General features: G+C 46.5%; 1 protein-coding gene across 1 annotated transcript in view; it reads right to left on the bottom strand.

The window, feature by feature from the left end:
* Nucleotides 1-325: 325 nt before the first annotated feature.
* The window catches only part of apip (APAF1 interacting protein), a 21278-nt gene continuing 2607 nt past the window's right edge, over nt 326-18996 (bottom strand). Inside the window, exons 2-8 of the mRNA XM_080516042.1 lie at nt 16303-16371; nt 14031-14131; nt 9266-9314; nt 8570-8687; nt 6166-6301; nt 1801-1968; nt 326-1705 (exon numbers count right to left, since the gene is read on the bottom strand). Coding sequence (XP_080372168.1) covers nt 1606-1705; nt 1801-1968; nt 6166-6301; nt 8570-8687; nt 9266-9314; nt 14031-14131; nt 16303-16368 — 738 coding nt within the window. The 5' untranslated portion in view covers nt 16369-16371 and the 3' untranslated portion in view covers nt 326-1605. The remainder of the gene's footprint in view (nt 1706-1800; nt 1969-6165; nt 6302-8569; nt 8688-9265; nt 9315-14030; nt 14132-16302; nt 16372-18996) is intronic.

An 18996-nucleotide genomic window follows, 5' to 3' on the forward strand; every position in this document is an offset into this window, starting at 1 on the left:
AGTGAAAAAAAAGTGAAATGAGCCTGCAGCACATTTTGCCGGCGCTGCGTTGTGAGCGAGTACAGTGGTGGAAGCGATGGGATAGTGGCAGCAGAGGGAGCTTGTTAGAGAACAACAACTCGCTTGGCTTTCATCAGAAACGAGGCGAACGCACGCTGTGCAAAGATCCACATGCATTGTGCAAAAGTTTACACCGCTGCTGCAGCGGCGTGCTGGGAATTAAAAGGCAGCCGATGGACGCGGCGAAGCGCCTTTTATGCAGCACTGGTTTTGTTTTCAGCGAAACGCATCCGAGTAAATGGCCATTGTTTATGTGGATATGGAAATTTTCTGTTAAATTAAACTCGTGGTTCCCTACGAGAGGCCCGAGGCCCCCTGGGGGTGAGCGTGGGAGTTCAAAGGGGGGATCGAGGCTTTGATTGCACTGAGATGATCAAAATTAGAATTGCACACATCAAATAAAAACAAAACTATAATAAGACACACTAGGTGGATCTAAAGCGGCGGACTGGTTTTCTGTTGGTGAAAGTGGGCGTGTCCGGCGTTTGGCGTTCCAAGTGAGAACGCGTCCAACAAAACTGAGTGGCCACTAGAGGGTGCTGTTGTTTGTGTTTGTTGTGTCTATTATACCAGGGGATTCTTGGGAAGAAAAGCTTGGAATTGATATAATTACAAATTCTTTCAGTTACTTCTTCTTTTCCCCAAAACCTTTAACACCAACTTGTTTTTATACTTTTAGCAAAATCTTTGTATACGTCTCCTTAACACCTTTTCCTTTATATACTGGTGTTGACGCTACATTAACATCATGACAGTTATTTCTACAGCCAAACTTTTTAAAATCTTCAATAGGTTTCATAAAAACAAAATGATTCCATCACATATTTTCGGATACTGTAGTTTTGATTTCAATGCGTTATGAGCTAAAAATGTAATTTCAGTTCATGAGTCACAGAACTCAAGTACATTTCTTTTAATGAAAGTTGTATTTGAAGGCAGTTTCCCTTCACATGATGTTCTACTCGCACTATATGTTCTTTATACCGTGTTTCCCTGCCTGCACACTTTCCGTACATTGACAAGTTCGGCGATTTTCTCTTCCTATAAGTTAAAAAATGTAAAAGAGACGCTTCCCAGCTTGACACAGATCGTTCTCTCAATGTTTATAATGATCAGTATTAGCTTCCGGTGAGAAAACATTTCTTAAACAATAAACTCGGAGGCTTACAAGTGAATTTCCACCATTTCTTTTTGTCGATTGAAGCAACTTTTGACAAATCGAATTGAGACACACGTCACTGGAGCCTGACACGTCCTGGGAACTTTGGTTCCAGAGCAGTCGGATTGAATAGTAAATCATCTGAGCCCTGATTGGAGGGCCGCTCACTCTGAAGTTGTCCCACAGAGCTTGGCAGCGTCCCCCCCAGGTTCTCTGGGTCGCGGGCATTCACTCAGCCTCCACCCTCAATCTGCCCTTCCCCCCATCACATTTCATCAAATTTGAAGCAGGCCGGCATGAAAGGCAAATGATTACAATCTGCTCTCCTGATTGAACTCCGCCAAGCTCTCAGCAACAAACGTCTCTTTAAAAAGCCCCAATGAACGTCAGACTATTCCCTTTTCTTCTGCCGGGGGGGCCGAGGGGTCCAACCCGCTCTGCTTCATCTGGACGGCCATGTCGAACAGGTAGTCGTAGCATTCGCACCTGCAAAGGGAAGACAAAAAAAAAAAAAGAAAAAGCAGCATTTAAATTAACGGGACGACGCGGATGCTACTTCGGCCTCGCAGTCTGATGCTCACATGGTCTTGGCCTTTTCCCACGACTCGCCCCAAACGTAGACGCCGTGCCTGCGGACCAGCACCGCGCAGGATTCTGGGTATTCGTCCATCGCCCGGGCCATCCGCTCCTTCAAGTCCCGTTCCTCCGCCGTGTTTTCAACAATCGGCACCACGAGGGTGTCGTCGTAGCTGTGAGGGCAGGCGGGGCGCCGTAACGAACAAACGTCCCGTCAAACACAGACGAACCCCTCAAACAGGAAGCAAACCTCGCCGTCGCAAATGTCCGAGTTAGAAGTGAAACAATCCCGGCACATAGACAGTAGGGAGCCTCGTGTTTTCAACAAGCGTATTACTACTTACAGTTATTTGTGTTCTATATACCGTATTTTCCGCACTATAAGGCACCTAAATACCTCAAATTTTCTCAAAAGCTGCCAGTGCGCCTTATCACCCGGTGCGCCTTATATATGGAAGAATTGCTCTACTCTAGACTGCTATTTGACAGCTGAACAACCAGAAGCTTTTATTTTGACAATCTAATCTAACTTCGCAACCTGCTCTTCAGAGCGGACGACACTCCACACAACACCTTCATCACTCATGGTTGCACACCAACATTCTAACAAACCAAAATAAACTAGATGAAATAATGACTCCCTAAACTGGGGAACAAAAACACATAAACACAATCAACACAACACCAAGCCCAACAACAACCCACAATAACCTCCAACAACACAAAACATGAATTCCCATCATGCCTTGCAGCGACCACCTCTGGACGGTAAGCAGCCGCCCTCAGTGCAGCCGATAGCTACAATGCATTATGGGAGTTTCTGTTTGTGGTGTTTTAAATGCAATTATTGGGGGTTCTATTTGGTTTGTGGTGTCGGTAATAATTGTGTTGTGTTGTGTTTTTGTTGCTTAGTTCATGTAGTTTAGTTTATTACCGGTAGTTGTAAGTTGTCAACCAGCAGTGAAGAAGGTTTTGTGTGTAGTGTCCTCCTGGCATAGGCTGCAGGTAGGACTATCAAAATAAAATGCGTGCACCTCTCTGGGTGTTAGAATCAGTGGAAAATGTGACCTAATGGCTTTGAGCTATAAAGGTTGCTGACCACTGGTCTATTCCATGCGCCTTATAATGCGGTGCGCCTTATAGTGCGGAAAATACGGTATTTGCCTTTACTCCTTCAGACGACTTTCTAACGAACCTGGATCAGGAGATACTCGGAGATTCTACAAAAGACTCACTGTGGGTGAAGGTGAACCAGATGAAATCAGTCGACTTGCCTTGTTTACACGACAACGTTTGCAAGTGACAACGCAACCTGGTGTTTAACGCCTCGGCAGAACATCACTGGTTCGTACCTCACACTTTTTATCTTCACGCACTGATGAGCTCAGTCTTGTTCTATGATACTCCTCTCACTCTTTTGGCACAACCTCTCCGTCGCTTCCTCCCCCACGTTTCTGTGAACCTTTGCCGCGAAGCATTCTCATGTTGTTGGCGCTTCCTGAACTCCAGTTAAGATTAACATAAAAGATGAAGGAAACTATTTTCCATGACCAGCATGTCTTCATCTTGTTCGCAAACGCCTGGTTTTACCCCTGCAGCCGCCGTGGCGTTTCCTTTCACTGTAGCACTGCTTGCTGGAGGCGCGGCACATCGTCCTGGGGAACCGTACGCCACTTCTAGGGGGAAGCGTACGGCACTTCTAGGGGGAACCGTACGGCACTTCTAGAGGGAACCGTACGCCACTTCTAGAGGGAACCGTACGCCACTTCTAGGGGGGAACCGTACGCCACTTCTAGGGGAAACCGTACGGCACTTCGTGGGGGAACCGTACGGCATTTCTAGGGGGGAACGTACGCCACTTCTAGGGGAAACCGTACGCCACTTCTAGGGGAAACCGTACGGCACTTCTAGGGGGAACCGTACGCCACTTCTAGGGGGAACCGTACGGCACTTCTAGGGGGAACCGTACGGCACTTCTAGAGGGAACCGTACGGCACTTCTAGAGGGAACCGTACGCCACTTCTAGAGGGAACCGTACGCCACTTCTAGGGGGAACCGTACGGTACTTCTAGGGGGAACCGTGCGCCACTTCTAGGGGGAACCGTACGGCACTTCTAGGGGGAACCGTACGCCACTTCTAGGGGGAACCGTACGCCACTTCTAGGGGAAACCGTACGCCACTTCTAGGGGGAACCGTACGCCACTTCTAAGGGGAACCGTACGCCACTTCTAGGGGGAACCGTACGCCACTTCTAGGGGGGAACTGTACGCCACTTCTAGGGGGGAACTGTACGCCACTTCTAGGGGGAACCGTACGGTACTTCTAGGGGGAACCGTGCGCCACTTCTAGGGGGAACCGTACGCCACTTCTAGAGGGAACCGTACGCCACTTCTAGGGGGAACCGTACGCCACTTCTAAGGGGAACCGTACGCCACTTCTAGGGGGAACCGTACGCCACTTCTAGGGGGAACCGTACGGCACTTATAGGGGGAACCGTATGGTACTTCTAGGGGGAACCGTACGGCACTTCTAGGGGGAACCGTACGGCACTTCTAGGGGGAACCGTACGGCACTTATAGGGGGAACCGTATGGTACTTCTAGGGGGAACCGTACGGCACTTATAGGGGGAACCGTACGGTACTTCTAGGGGAAACCGTACGGCACTTATAGGGGGAACCGTGCGCCACTTCTAGGGGGAACCGTACGCCACTTCTAGGGGGAACCGTACGGCACTTATAGGGGGAACCGTATGGTACTTCTAGGGGGAACCGTACGGCACTTCTAGGGGGAACCGTACGGCACTTATAGGGGGAACCGTATGGTACTTCTAGGGGGAACCGTACGGCACTTATAGGGGGAACCGTACGCCACTTCTAGGGGGAACCGTACGGCACTTCTAGGGGGAACCGTACGCCACTTCTAGGGGGAAGCGTACGGCACTTCTAGGGGGAACCGTACGGCACTTCTAGAGGGAACCGTACGCCACTTCTAGAGGGAACCGTACGCCACTTCTAGGGGGGAACTGTACGCCACTTCTAGGGGAAACCGTACGGCACTTCGTGGGGGAACCGTACGGCATTTCTAGGGGGGAACTGTACGCCACTTCTAGGGGAAACCGTACGCCACTTCTAGGGGAAACCGTACGGCACTTCTAGGGGGAACCGTACGCCACTTCTAGGGGGAACCATACGCCACTTCTAGGGGGAACCGTACGGCACTTCTAAGGGGAACCGTACGCCACTTCCAGGGGGAACCGTACGCCACTTCTAGGGGGAACCGTACGCCACTTCTAGGGGGAACCGTACGGCACTTCTAGGGGGAACCGTACGGCACTTCTAGGGGGAACCGTACGGCACTGCTAAGGGGAACCGTACGGCACTTCTCGGGGGAACCGTATGGCACTTCTAGGGGGAACCGTACGGTACTTCTAGGGGGAACCGTGCGCCACTTCTAGGGGGAACCGTACGGCACTTCTAAGGGGAACCGTACGCCACTTCTAGGGGGAACCGTATGCCACTTCTAGGGGGAACCGTACGCCACTTCTAGGGGGAAGCGTACGGCACTTCTAGGGGGAACCGTACGGCACTTCTAGAGGGAACCGTACGCCACTTCTAGAGGGAACCGTACGGCACTTCTAGAGGGAACCGTACGGCACTTCTAGAGGGAACCGTACGCCACTTCTAGAGGGAACCGTACGCCACTTCTAGGGGGGAACCGTACGCTACTTCTAGGGATAACCGTATGCCACTTCTAGGGGGAACCATACGGCACTTCTAAGGGGAACCGTACGGCATTTCTAGGGGGAACCGTACGGCACTTCTAGGGGAAACTGTACGGCACTTCTAGGGGGAACCGTACGCCACTTCTAGGGGGAACCGTACGCCACTTCTAGGGGGAACCGTACGCTACTTCTAGGGATAACCGTATGCCACTTCTAGGGGGAACCGTATGGTACTTCTAGGGGAAGCTGTACGGCACTTCTAGGGGAAACTGTACGGCACTTCTAGGGGGAACTGTACGGTACTTCTAGGGGGAACCGTACGCCACTTCTCGGGGGAACCGTACGCCACTTCTCGGGGGAACTGTACGGCACTTCCAGGGGGAACCGTACGGCACTTCTCGGGGGAACCGTACGGCACTTCTAGGGGGAACCGTACGGTACTTCTAGGGGGAACCGTACGGCACTTCTAGGGGGAACCGTACGGCACAAACAGCGACTGCTCGTGCAGCTCCAGACAGCCATTGTTCTCAACTCGTGCTCTATTGCAGAGTGAAGATTGTTCACGACGCTCCCCTCGACTATGAGAACAAGGGAACTGGGATGGAAGCTCTTTGGAAGGTTCTGATCTTCGGGGCTTGATTACGTACCGGTAGTTTGAGCCTGAGGTGCCCTTACGGATCCCCTTGATCATCTCCTGGTGCGTTATCCTGAACTCTTTGCCAGGATACAGCAGTGTTGCCATGACAGCAGCCTTGGAGTGGGTGTGTATGACTGCCTGCGCCCCTGTATTTTAGCAGAAAAAGATTTTTTTTTTTTTTTTTTTGTGTTGCCTTCTGGTAGTGTCTTTTTTTCAAATGATAACACGGTGAATAAATGCGTTTCCTCCCCCACACAAAGATGATAATCACACATCAAGGTTCAGGACGATGTGAAATTCTTAAGCACAAACAAAATTGGGTTAGTTTCTGGAATGCAGGCAGAAATGAAGGATACAAACTTTAACCTGAACAGAGGGAACGAGTGATGGATTTAAGTGTCATTTGGAAGATACGATTTCTATAGAATTTTTAACTTCAGTGACAATACTTCTATTGAACACAAGTTTGAATTTAATACTTGTAGTTTCTTTATACACCTAGATTTTTTTTTTTAACCCGAAAAAAATAAGTCACTGGAGTTGGGTTTATAAATATCTCTTTAGTTTTCCTTCACAATGCTGCTGCTCATTAAATTGAGCTTGGTTTCATCGTTGGCTGCCAGTGGATTCACCTTGAAGTGAATAGAGACTCACTACCTGAACCAGGGTTTCTATCTCTACCCACAATCTGCCTGTCCTCTCTCCTTTACTCTCTTTCCCTGGTTCTGCAGGTTCCCTCTCCTACGCTTGCACAAGTGGAATTGTTGTTTTTCTGGATAAAGGTTGTCTGAACGCCTGCCGGGCTGCCCCCCCTTGTCCTCCCGGCAGATTTAGGACGAACCGACGGTCTCCACCTCACGTGATGATATCATGCTTCCCCCTGCATTCCTCAAGCATGAGGACCTTCTTGCCGTCTCCTTCAGGCCCACGGAAAACATTTCTGAAAACTTAACGAGCACTTAAGGGCAGTGAGCAGCAGCGGGGGTTGATTTTTACTGTGGATCATGGAGAAGTTAGTGGATAATTTGTTTTTTGGAGCATCTGGACAACCCAGAGAGATAACATTTGACGCTGAGGGTTTTTTTTTTGTGTGTGTTTGTTTATTTTTGCATGAGGGGAAAGTGATTAATAAACCATTTCTTGCTTTTGTGACAAGCGCAGTCGGCGTGTTCCAGTGCACTACATTGAGGAACTGATATGCCACAAATACTACATGGAAGAGGTTCATTCAGCAGAAGAATTACTTGAAATGTGTCATTAATTGATGACAACCACCTCAAATAACTCATCCACACAAAACCCTTCTTGTTTTTGAAAATTGGGAAAGAAAACAGACAACAACTTGGGAGTGGTGTTTGGATTTCACAGCTATTTTTCATGTCACACCAGCATTCAGGAACATGCACATTCTTCTTCATTTCAGAAAGACAGAGTGCTTCGTGAGCAGTGAAACCACTTTTTTTTTTTAAACCACCAAGCATGAGTGCCGTATTTGCCAATACTTTTAGATGCACTTATCAATTGTAACCTCTTTGTTTTTATAACACTATTCACTGTTTCTCTTGTAACATGGCATGATTGTGCCTCTGACGTCTGGCCCAGTATAATATAGCGCACATCTGTAATCAACAAGCGTTTTACTGATTGCCTTGGGGAAATGACTCGTCTGCCTCGACCACATCCTCTTTGTAGTCGACCTCAACTCCACTACATAGATACATCCGGCACACGAGGAGCAGTCGCTGCTGCTCTGCAGCCCCAGGGGGAGCTTTTGGGGGGGTCACGGGACTTGCTCAGGGACCCGCAGTGGTAATCTACAGTGATATTCCAACCGGCAAACCTCCAAGTCAGCCTCTCTGACCTCAATGCTGCCAAGACGAGACACCACATGTAAATAACCAGGAAACAAACTGCGGTGGTGATACGGAGCCAGAGGTGAACAGCAACTCACAAAGAAAAAAATCCAACAATTCAACCACAAATTGGCACAAATGTCTGTGTGCATCATTTGTAGTCGGCTCTACTTTTGTTGCTTTCTATCCTCCAGACGCTCCGAACAGCTGACGTCGCTGCAGCGCCACTGGCAGGGCGACGTCGTCAGCTTCAGCTATCTCAACACTTTTAGGAGTACCATTTTACACCAGACTGCAACTGGAATATGAGTAATGTCATCTTTTACTTGGCGTTTAACTGCCATCCAGCTCCTGCCACTAGTTGGGGCTATAGAGCCATCACTAAGAAAATCCCCAATTCTATATATCTAATTCTATTATATCTATAATCGTGGCATATGTTTCATTCTTTCCTTGTACTGTGGTGCAGTATGGATTCAGGTTTTGAAACATCAAGACGTATTTGCTATTGTCTATAAACCGCAGTGTCTGTGGGATGCATGCCGAGCCAGAGTGACTAACCTCTCATGGTGTAAGCGTTCATAAAAAGTGGCGTGCACTGGCTCTTCTTTAACTTCTTCCATGCAGGCGGGCAGCTGATGTCCCTCTCCTCCACGTCACACACAAACATATCTTCGGGCTTGAAAGCACAAACATTTCAACTATAAATCATTGTCAAAGTAACGCCTGATTTTCAAGGGGTCATGTTATGCAGAATCCACTCTAAAGGTTCTCCGGCAGTACTAATCGTCCCCCTACCTGGAACGACGCCCCAGAAGTAAAGAAAGTGTGTCTTCTCTCTCCCCGGCTTGTTTTAGCTTTTAAAAAGTGTGTTGCTCCAAGCAGCCAATCAGAAATCAAACCCTATATAGTGTCATCGGGGGTTTAGCCAATCACAATCAAGGTAGGCTCCTCCCCCTTTGACTCCTCCCACAATCAGGCAGCTCTGCTCTGGCACATGGCACCACGAGAGGAAGTACTTCCTCCTCTTCCCATAGATGGGTGTGTGTGTGTGTGTGTGTGGGCGGAGCCAGTCCAGCTCACACAGACACAGCAGATTCTGAATGCAGCTGCTAGGATCCAATATTCTAATGGAGGAGAATCAAGGAAAAGATGGATTTGGAGCAAAAACAATTTGAAATACAAGGTTTCATCATGTGAAATTGTTGAAACACTGCATAACATGACCCCTTCAAGTGAAGAGCAGAAGATACTCACCTGGATTCTCTCTTTCTGGACACCAGATGGTGCAATGTAAATCTGCTCTCTGTTTGTTGCAAACAAATAAAAATGTGTTAGGTTTATGGAGGAAGATGATTAAAGAGGTCATGTTCTCACATAAGGCAGTCTGCGACTTTGTCCCTCCAGGAAAATGTAATGGTTTGTACTGAGTTGAACCTGTGGCAGCAGTGAAATGTGAAAGAAATACTAAAGCTTTTCCAGCCATCCATAAAGGCCCCGGTCCCCAAAGTAGTTATTGTAAGTGACTCTTTATACCTTGGCATCAGTTTGCCACAGACATTTTTAGCTGGTGCTGAAGTCGCCCATTTATCTGAAACACTTTGTTGTTACTCCGCAGTTCAATTTATTCGCCAGTTCTCTTTCAACTGCAAAACATGCAAATGGCACTTCAATGGCTGCCTTATGTGTCAACACATTGCCTTTCCCTGACAGAGCGGCGTCTTTAAGAGGAATTTTATATTTCCACGGCCTTGGTCGCCAGACCAAGCGGAGCAAAAAGGACCGAAATGAAATGTAAATAAATGCAGAGCTCCAGTGATACAAAGACAACCTCAGCTTATCCCCCTCAAACTCTGTGGAATGAGACTACTGCTGTTTAAAAAGTTCGAGGCACAATGGAGAGGATGGAGCTATTGTATTCTTCTTTATGTTGCAATGTACGAGTCCAAATAAAGAGTAGCCTATTGATTTTAGGAGCAAGTTCTGGCAAGGCTGCCCCCAAGCTGTGAGTCATTTGTGAGTCAAACTAAAGCAGCAGAAAGAAGGAAATAAAAAAAAAATTACATCGAATTCAGACTGACTGAAAAGAAAATACTTGATATGTAAACTTGCCAATTGTGTAAATAAGCAGTGCTGTTGCACTGGCCTTTTTTGTAAATAGTCAGAAACTTAAACTTGAGACAGTGTGCTTGGTTTTAATGAAGTAGGAATGCACCGATACCACTTTTTTTTTTTTTAAGTATGAGTACTATCTTTTAGATACTTGCCGATACGGAGTACTGATGAGTAATAATGAAATACCATAGAGTCTTAATTTGTACTCCATACGCAAACGATTCGTGGAGGTTGTGTGTTACTGGGAACCGCCTTCACACGGCGTCAGCGCTTTGCTCACCGCTAACAGCTGGAAGCTGCAATATTACCACTGCGCCTTCAGACTTTAGTCGTGGATAGCATGTAGCATCGCTGGTGTGTGAGCCTCGAAACTCTTTAGCATGTAGCGTCGCTGGTGTGTGAGCCTCGAAACTCTTTAGCATGTAGCATCGCTGGTGTGTGAGCCTCGAAACTCTTTAGCATGTAGCATCGCTGGTGTGTGAGCCTCAAAACTCTTTAGCATGTAGTGTCGCTGGTGTGTGAGCCTCGTAACTCTTTAGCATGTAGTGTCGCTGGTGTGTGAGCCTCGAAACTCTTTAGCATGTAGCATCGCTGGTGTGTGAGCCTCGGAACTCTTTAGCATGTAGCATCGCTGGTGTGTGAGCCTCGGAACTCTTTAGCATGTAGCGTCGCTGGTGTGTGAGCCTCGGAACTCTTTAGCATGTAGCGTCGCTGGTGTGTGAGCCTCAAAACTCTTTAGCATGTAGCATCGCTGGTGTGTGAGCCTCGAAACTCTTTAGCCTGTAGCGTCGCTGGTGTGTGAGCCTCGGAACTCTTTAGCATGTAGCGTCGCTGGTGTGTGAGCCTCGGAACTCTTTAGCATGTAGCGTCGCTGGTGTGTGAGCCTCGGAACTCTTTAGCATGTAGCGTCGCTGGTGTGTGAGCCGCGAAACTCTTTAGCATGTAGCGTCGCTGGTGTGTGAGCCTCGAAACTCTTTAGCATGTAGCGTCGCTGGTGTGTGAGCCTCGAAACTCTTTAGCATGTAGCGTCGCTGGTGTGTGAGCCTCAGAACTCTTTAGCATGTAGCATGTAGTACAGCTCGGAGTAAGCTAAACCAGTGAGTAACATGGGGCTAAACTCTGCTGGTCTAAATGTCTCTGGTGATTATGTTGCCGGTGTTCTATGAACTAGCTTTTGTCAAAACATAATTTACAGTCTCTTACTTTTGCCTCAATATTAGTAAAGACTCTCTAAACTCTGACATTGCTCGTGCTCTCTTGTCCACCGACTGTCGACATTATGACATCATGCATCATGGGGTGTATCGAGGATCATTTCACATTCATACCAACATAAATATAGAAACAGTCGGGGACATCTCTGCATCACTGAGAACAATGAATAGCTTATTTTATCGGCACGTCCCTCCAGGCTGAGGTCAGTGTGGCTCCACGCTCACTGCAGCTCAGTGGAATTTGGGCGACGCAGCCGGACAACGGCCCTAAACATGAAAGTAAATGTGCAACAGAATGGCTTCAAAAAGCTTTTTGGAGAAGGCCAGTCAGAGCGCCGGACCAGAATCCAATAAAGATGTTTTGAAATGCCCTGAAGAGAGCCGTTCACGGGAGACGTCCGGAGAATATGGATGAGCTGGAGCAGTTCTGTAGCTGAGGACGGACCGAAGGCCTCACCAGAACCACATGGCTCGCCATACTGCCGCCAAAGGAGGTTTAACCAGTTGTTAATTCCACTGGTACTTTAAATATTGAGTGGATATTCTCTTAAAGACATACACTGTGGTATTAAGTACTGACTTGTGACTTTCATGTGCATCGCATCGCAATTTTTGATGAATTCATGCAGAAAAAAAAATGTAACTTCCAAAAAGGTTTAAATATTAAACAGGGCCAAATAACACTCTATTTCATCGGTGAGAATGTGCACAACTCGTGCATTACAGTGGAGCTCAGAGGAACTCTCTCTATTTGAATATAATTCGACCTTGAATCACTTCAGACGAACTGGTTTCTGGAGCTGAGTGAACACCAGTGAACACGAGCCGCTGAACCTCATCAGGTTTTATCAAGTGCTTGTGTTGGTTTATAATAAATGTCTGCCGTTGCAGATTCCCAACCGAGATTCTTTTTATATTCTTTGTTTTGTTTTTTTCCTGCAGACCGTTGCTTTTGTTTGCAGTGGCCATCCGAGACTACACAGTTCAAAAGATGTGTGTAATAACCTGTCAAAAGCATTCCATTTAAATTCTGTTTTATCACAGCCGGGCTGAGGCCTTCTGTCTTCACCCTGGATTTGCACGCATTGTCACAACAAATACAAGTGACTTCCCATTAGCCCCACAGCCCTTCTGTCAGGACGCCACCGTTGGAAAATATATACTGGTACAATGGCGTTGCCCCGTCTCCGTCCCTGTCAGAGATTGCACAATGGAAAAGCTAATTGAAGATGTGTCAGCTCAGCCGGAGTGAGAAGCTTCACAGGCTTTTCAACCTGGAGATTTCCAAGTGTAGAAGGTTTTGCTCTGGAGGTTTTATCCCGAGGGGGCGCCAGAGAGCTTCGGGACGAAGCACAACAGCTGGAAGGATGTGTGGAAATGACTTTTGGTATTCTTGAGACGACATTGTGGTGAAGGGCGGCACGGTGGCGCAGTGGTTAGAGGTTTTGTCCCCCGAGTACGGCACATCATCCCCAAAGTCACGAGTTTGCAAAAAAATGTGCATAAAATACAACAGCTATAGAAGAAGCTTTTCGGCCATTTCATCGTATTTTACATAGTGATTGTTGGGTTTTGTTTTCCATCACCTTTACTCTGCTCCACCACAAAGAAAAACTTTAAATTTAAAGTCCTAGTGAAATGAAAAGTCGACCTCCAAAACACTCTGGTGTCGCTTCTCGGGACGTTTTCCTGCTAACTGGCTGAAGGTAAAATGTTTAAACGCGGCAATCTGCGAGAAAATAGCCGATAAACGTTGCTATTTCCTCTGCTGGGTGGAGCTTCTGACAATAACAGAGTGACATCACGAGTTGTGCACACGCCCAAGTTGTGTTTACATTATGGAGGATCAGAGTTTTGACCACGAAGAGGCTGAATTGAACCATATTTCATCATCGTGGTCATTTCAAACCCAGTGATTGATGAAGAAGACACAGAAGGTGGTTCTGCCATCGGTGACCCCGTCTGGAACATGTTTGAGGAAGCAGAAGACGCTTCGTCCTCCATTCGTCCTCGTCTCCTCGCCTCAGCAGCCACCACTTTTCACCTTTGAGGCTTTGAGGCTCCTGACTTTTGGCAGAACGACCGGCTTCCTGGATCATGTCGAAGCGCTTTTCCGACTGCGGAATCACCGAAGATGAGTCCAGGTGTTACTTGATTGTCTACTAGCCGCCCGAGCTAGCGGCTAGCCGCTAGCAGTGCGAGCTAGTGGCTAGCTGCTCCCGCCGCCCGTGCTCCTTTCCTCCTCTCTGGTCTCTTCCAGGCTCAATCTTTCATCAAGGCTCATAAAACACCGACTATAACTTCAAAACACTGTAAAAACTTGGATATTTAAGAGGGAAACAAGCCGATATAAACACAACAGATCGAGATCTGCACAACTCGTGATGTCACGCATAGGCTCCGCCCCCAATGGCCCACGAAGGAGAAGGATTCCCGTTGGCTGGAGATTCAAAATTCCAATAACTTTGTTATGCGACAACAGTGGTGGAGCAGAGTCGGAGGAACCTTACAAGTAGAACCCCGACTATCGTTTTTTGCAAAGTAGTGTTTTACATCTCACTGGGACTTTAAAGGTAGTTATGGCACCATTTCCCCCGGTCCGACCTGCTCAAGTTGCAAACTGGGCTCTCTGAGACGGAGCAAACAAGACGTGACCATTTGTCACGTTGTAAACGAGGTGGAGGCGTACGAACCCTTGTCTGAGGCTGATCCCTCCTCCGGTCCCCGTCACCCACCCCAGCTGGTAGAACAGTCGGCATAACTCGGGGATGAGCACCCGGGGATGCTCCTTGTCCTGTGTCACACACAAACAGATAAAATTACACTTCTACATCAATATGTGAGGATAAACTGCACCGCCGAGCAGCTGTTGAATGTACAAGCTGTATACTTGTTATTGATTGCGTTTCGTGTCACGACAGTACAAACTGTTGCTGTAAAATACAGAAAACGAAGAGGTCGGTGACATTTTAAGAGTTTGTTGTTGCCGGCAACCCATAAAGCATTACAACAAACGGTACATGGATACTACTACATTAAGCAGTATCGGGGAATTGTCCTATTCTCTGTATAATCAGCTCCTGGCTTCTTGTTAAACTGGTACCTGTTCCACAACAACACATTTACTATCCCGCCCTGTTAGACGTCAGCGTTCTCAAGTGAAAATTGAAAACGCTGATTGTGTTTTTGGTGTTTGTTTACACAACAACAGTGCTGGGAGCCACTGAAAACACGGCTTTTTGAAAACACTCTAGCTCTGTGTCGATGGTGGAAACACTGCGACCGTGCATGTGCACCGCGGCTGGAGTAAAGAGTTCTTTTGAGGAGAGGGACAATCATCGCCACGTTTTCCTCCAGAGGGTCAAGACTCCCAATCCCATTTTTCTCCTGGGACGTGGTACTTTTATTTTGACAGTCAATCTGAAGAACAGTACAATAATACACATTACCTCACATTTACAAAGACACAGATAATAGCAGTTTCTAACGAACACATTAAAAGTTCTTACAATGACAACCAACTATTAATGAAGTCGTAGTTTGGCGAGGAGTTAACACTCCTGCCTTGCAGTGAGAATATCTCCCGATCAAGTTGGAGCTTTTCTGAGCTTCCTGGCATCCCGCAGTTCAAAAACATGCATTTGCTGTAAATGTGTGACAATAAGTGGCACGCAGGATTGATTGACAGTGTTTGTGGTGGTCTTCCTCTCGGCGTTTGGCCTGCGATCGCCCCGCCCTGACTGACGGTGATCTTGGATGAAGATATAAAATATGCATGGACGGATGTCTGCAGTAGAAACTGAAGCCATACAGAATAATAATTCGTGCACATGAAATGTTTATGTCAACTGCGTACATACACATACCGGAGGTTGCATATTTTCCCGTCACGGACCCAATTTTTTTAACAATGACAGAAAATGTGGAACGCTGTCCATCATGTTGACGTATTAGATTACGGAGGGCAGATCCTTTGCTGTGAGTGTCAGTCAAAGTGACAAGGCCACAAGAAAGTAGAGCGCAACCCCGGATACACTCCGCACACACACCTCTTGAAATATATTTCGACTGGAGCCTCGTCCCCCAAAAAACAAAAACAAACATCAGTGCGAGTTTCACTGCTGAAAAATAAACTTAACTCGTGCAAAGATACTTCTTGCTTTGGCATATTTAGAGCGCGAGTACCGTATTTTCTGCACTATAAGCGCACCTAAATACCTCAAATTTTCTCAAAAGCTGCCAGTGCGCCTTATAACCCGGTGCGCCTTATATATGGAAGAATTGCTCTACTCGAGACTGCTATTTGACAGCTGAACAACCAGAAGCTTTTATTTTGACAACTCTAAATCTTCAGAGCGGACGACACTCCACACAACACCTTCATCACTCATGGTTGCACACCAACATTCTAACAAACCAAAATAAACTAGATGAAATAATGACTCCCTAAACTGGGGAACAAAAACACATAAACACAATCAACACAACACCAAGCCCAACAACAACCCACAATAACCTCCAACAACACAAAACATGAATTCCCATCATGCCTTGCATCCTGAGCTCCTCAGTGCAGCCGATAGCTGCAATGCATTATGGGAGTTTCTGTTTGTGGTGTTTTAAATGCAATTATTGGGGGTTCTATTTGGTTTGTGGTGTCGGTAATAATTGTGTTGTGTTGTGTTTATGTAGTTTAGTTTATTACCGGTAGTTGTAAGTTGTCAACCAGCAGTGAAGAAGGTTTTGTGTGTAGTGTCCTCCTGGCATAGGCTGCAGGTAGGACTTTCAAAATAAAGTGCGTGCACCTCTCTGGGTGTTAGAATCAGTGGAAAATGTAACCTAATGGCTTTGAGCTATAAAGGTTATGACCACTGGTCTATTCCATGCGCCTTATAATCCGGTGGCCTTATAGTGCGGAAAATACGGTATTTAATTGTAAGTGTCTGTAAGTGGTGGTGCGCTTGCCTGTTTCCGAGCGGCCTCTTCACCTGCGTCTTGGCAGTCGTTGCCGGTGCCACACAAAGACGACATCTCCTGCAGGAAACAATTCACAATGCCAAGAGAGGAGGTGTGGGAAACACTTGCAGTAACAACTGTCTTAGTGGCGTGCAGTTACAGTTGAATCATCCGGAGTTATTCAGATTTACTTCCCCGTTTCTTCAGAAAAAAAACAACTCTGGGAAAACAAGATGTGTCAGAATAGGAAAGAACTTTTCTTCCTCCTCCTCCCACACGTCAGTTATTGAGAAGCTGCGTTTTTTTTTTCTCCCTCCCGTCGAAGGACAGATAAGCTGCACAGATCAAAAATCTGATGCCGCTGTTGATTTAGATTTCTGTTTATTTGAACAAGGACGCTAAGTTAAGCCACGCAAGGTAGAAAAAAAGGCACATGACTTCTAGCTTAAAAACACAAAGCAAATAAAATGTGCCTTTGTGGAATTGATTACTTGAGAGAAGAAGGTGAACGTGAATGAAGATGAATTAGACGGCACAGTCGTTTCTCATTGGTTGCAATTGAAGGCACATCTAACAGATTCTACTTTTAGGGCAGAACAGGTTGGATTGAACTTCAGATCAATCCTACGACGGACAAGAGGTGGTGGTGTTCAGTGAGTTTTAGTACTTTTGTTTCCTCTGGGTGGTTTACCAGACTGGGTCCAGATTGTTGTTCACACAACAATCAAGTGAAAACACATTGATATTGCTCTTCGTTTGACCAAAGGTCAAAGAGTACGTCAAGCACTGAGGTGGCACTCTTGGTTGTTTTTTATCATGAAACCACAAAAACATGGTTGCAGATGATGGGACACATTAAAAATGGCGAGTTCATGGGACATTATTATGGACAAACAAGGAAAATGGGTCGATATTCCAGGCGACTCGATTCTAAAACGACCAAGTCAGCAGGAGAAAATGACCTGGGAGTCGTGACACTCTGTCGTTGTGATCGCCCGTCGACTCTCGCATGAGCAGGACAACTGTTCACCAGAGCATGAGGCAGTGCAGCAGCAGCTTTTCAAAAGTTGCGTTTTAACCCCCGTCTCCATGGAGCGTTTTCAAAAAGTTGCGTTTTCAGTTATTCTACACACAGCTACCTTGTAAATGGACACTAAAAAACGTAACCAAAGTTTTCCATTTTGACTTGCAGGCATTGTTGTGTGAATGGTGCTTTGGCAATATCAGTTTTTATGCTAAATCTCGGTGGACTTTGATCCTGACGTTGCTGAATGTAATCTGAGGTACATTCAAGATTTTAATAACAGAACAAAGCTTCAGCTACTGTTTTTTTTTTTTTTTAAACTAAATTTAAGGCTTCTTGATTGAGTGACTCAATACACCAACCTGTGGTGAAAACATGTACTGCAAGACAAAACAGATAAGTTGGGGAAAAGACGTACGAGAAGCACTTTGCTAAACGTTTTTTTGAAATGACATCAGAACTGTTACTATGTGCATTTTGTGGATTTCGTTTTATCGTCCCACATTAAAAAAGATATCACAAATTACACTGTCAAGATGTGGAGGATGTGAAAAGTGATCGTAAGCCAAAGTCAAGAAGTTCAAACATTACGTTCAGAAAGGGTGTATCACATTTCAATGCACTTGAGCAGAGACGTCTATAGAGCTGCTATCTGTCAGTTTTCACAAATAACTAAGAGGAAAGGGTTTGTTTTCTTTACTTTGGAGAATGAGACCCAGTATCTGTATGGAAATGTCTAAACAAGCTGTGACAGACCGTCTTTGACATCAGTGCTTTCCTGTGGACATGCTGGCTGCGGTCTGCGCAGCAGCGCCGGCTCTGCATTCAACTCCATGTGTCGCATTTGTGAGTGTCTGCGGTTTAAATGGACTTGGGCTGCGCTTGGGGAAACAGTTCACAGAAACACGGGAGGAATCCTATTGGCAGAAATCTCCATAAATATTGACAATCCACTGACAGACTTTATTTGCTTACAGTGAAAGCAAACGGACTAGTTGAACAAACCAGAATAAGCAACGCTGCAAATACAAAGCTGGAAAGGCCTGAAGGTGAATTTCACAAATGAGGCTAATAATTTCTGCACCAGAAGTGACTGTCGACCCTTTTTTTTTTTTTTTCCCCAAGCTGTACCAAATGTCAACTCTGCAGCGAGTACATTTGTTGTACGACATTGTTTATTTAATTAGAAACAAGTTGCTTTCTGTGTCATAAGTCAATTCTAATGTGGCGCGTCACACTCGGGAACTATTGAAGATGAAGCGTCTCGCCTCTGTACAGCTGCTGCAGCAAGGCAGCGCGTCGGCTCAATGTTCTTGACGCCTGAATGAAAGCTTTTAATTAAGACGAATCGATAAAAGAAAAAATGCTCAGGATTTTAGTGGAACAGTGAATAAAGACTCAACATATCCCGACTGAGCTCCACCGCCTCAGATTGGGCGGATCCCAGTGTCTCTGGGTAAACGATGTCCGCCAGTAGCAGACGTTCCTTCGTGCAGTTGAGTGGCGGAGCTGCTGCTGCAAACGTCTCTGGTGATGTACGGGGTTCTATTTGTGCCAAAATTCTGAGCGAGCGATGGGAAAATTTGAGCGCAAAAAAATGTATTGCGCAAGCGCACTACTAGCATTTTGAGGAAATATTTAAATTGCGCAAAGACAAATTTGAGATTGCACGCTCAAAA

The sequence above is a fragment of the Blennius ocellaris genome, assembly GCF_963422515.1.
Source record: "Blennius ocellaris genome assembly, chromosome: 1".
NCBI lineage: Eukaryota > Metazoa > Chordata > Actinopteri > Blenniiformes > Blenniidae > Blennius > Blennius ocellaris.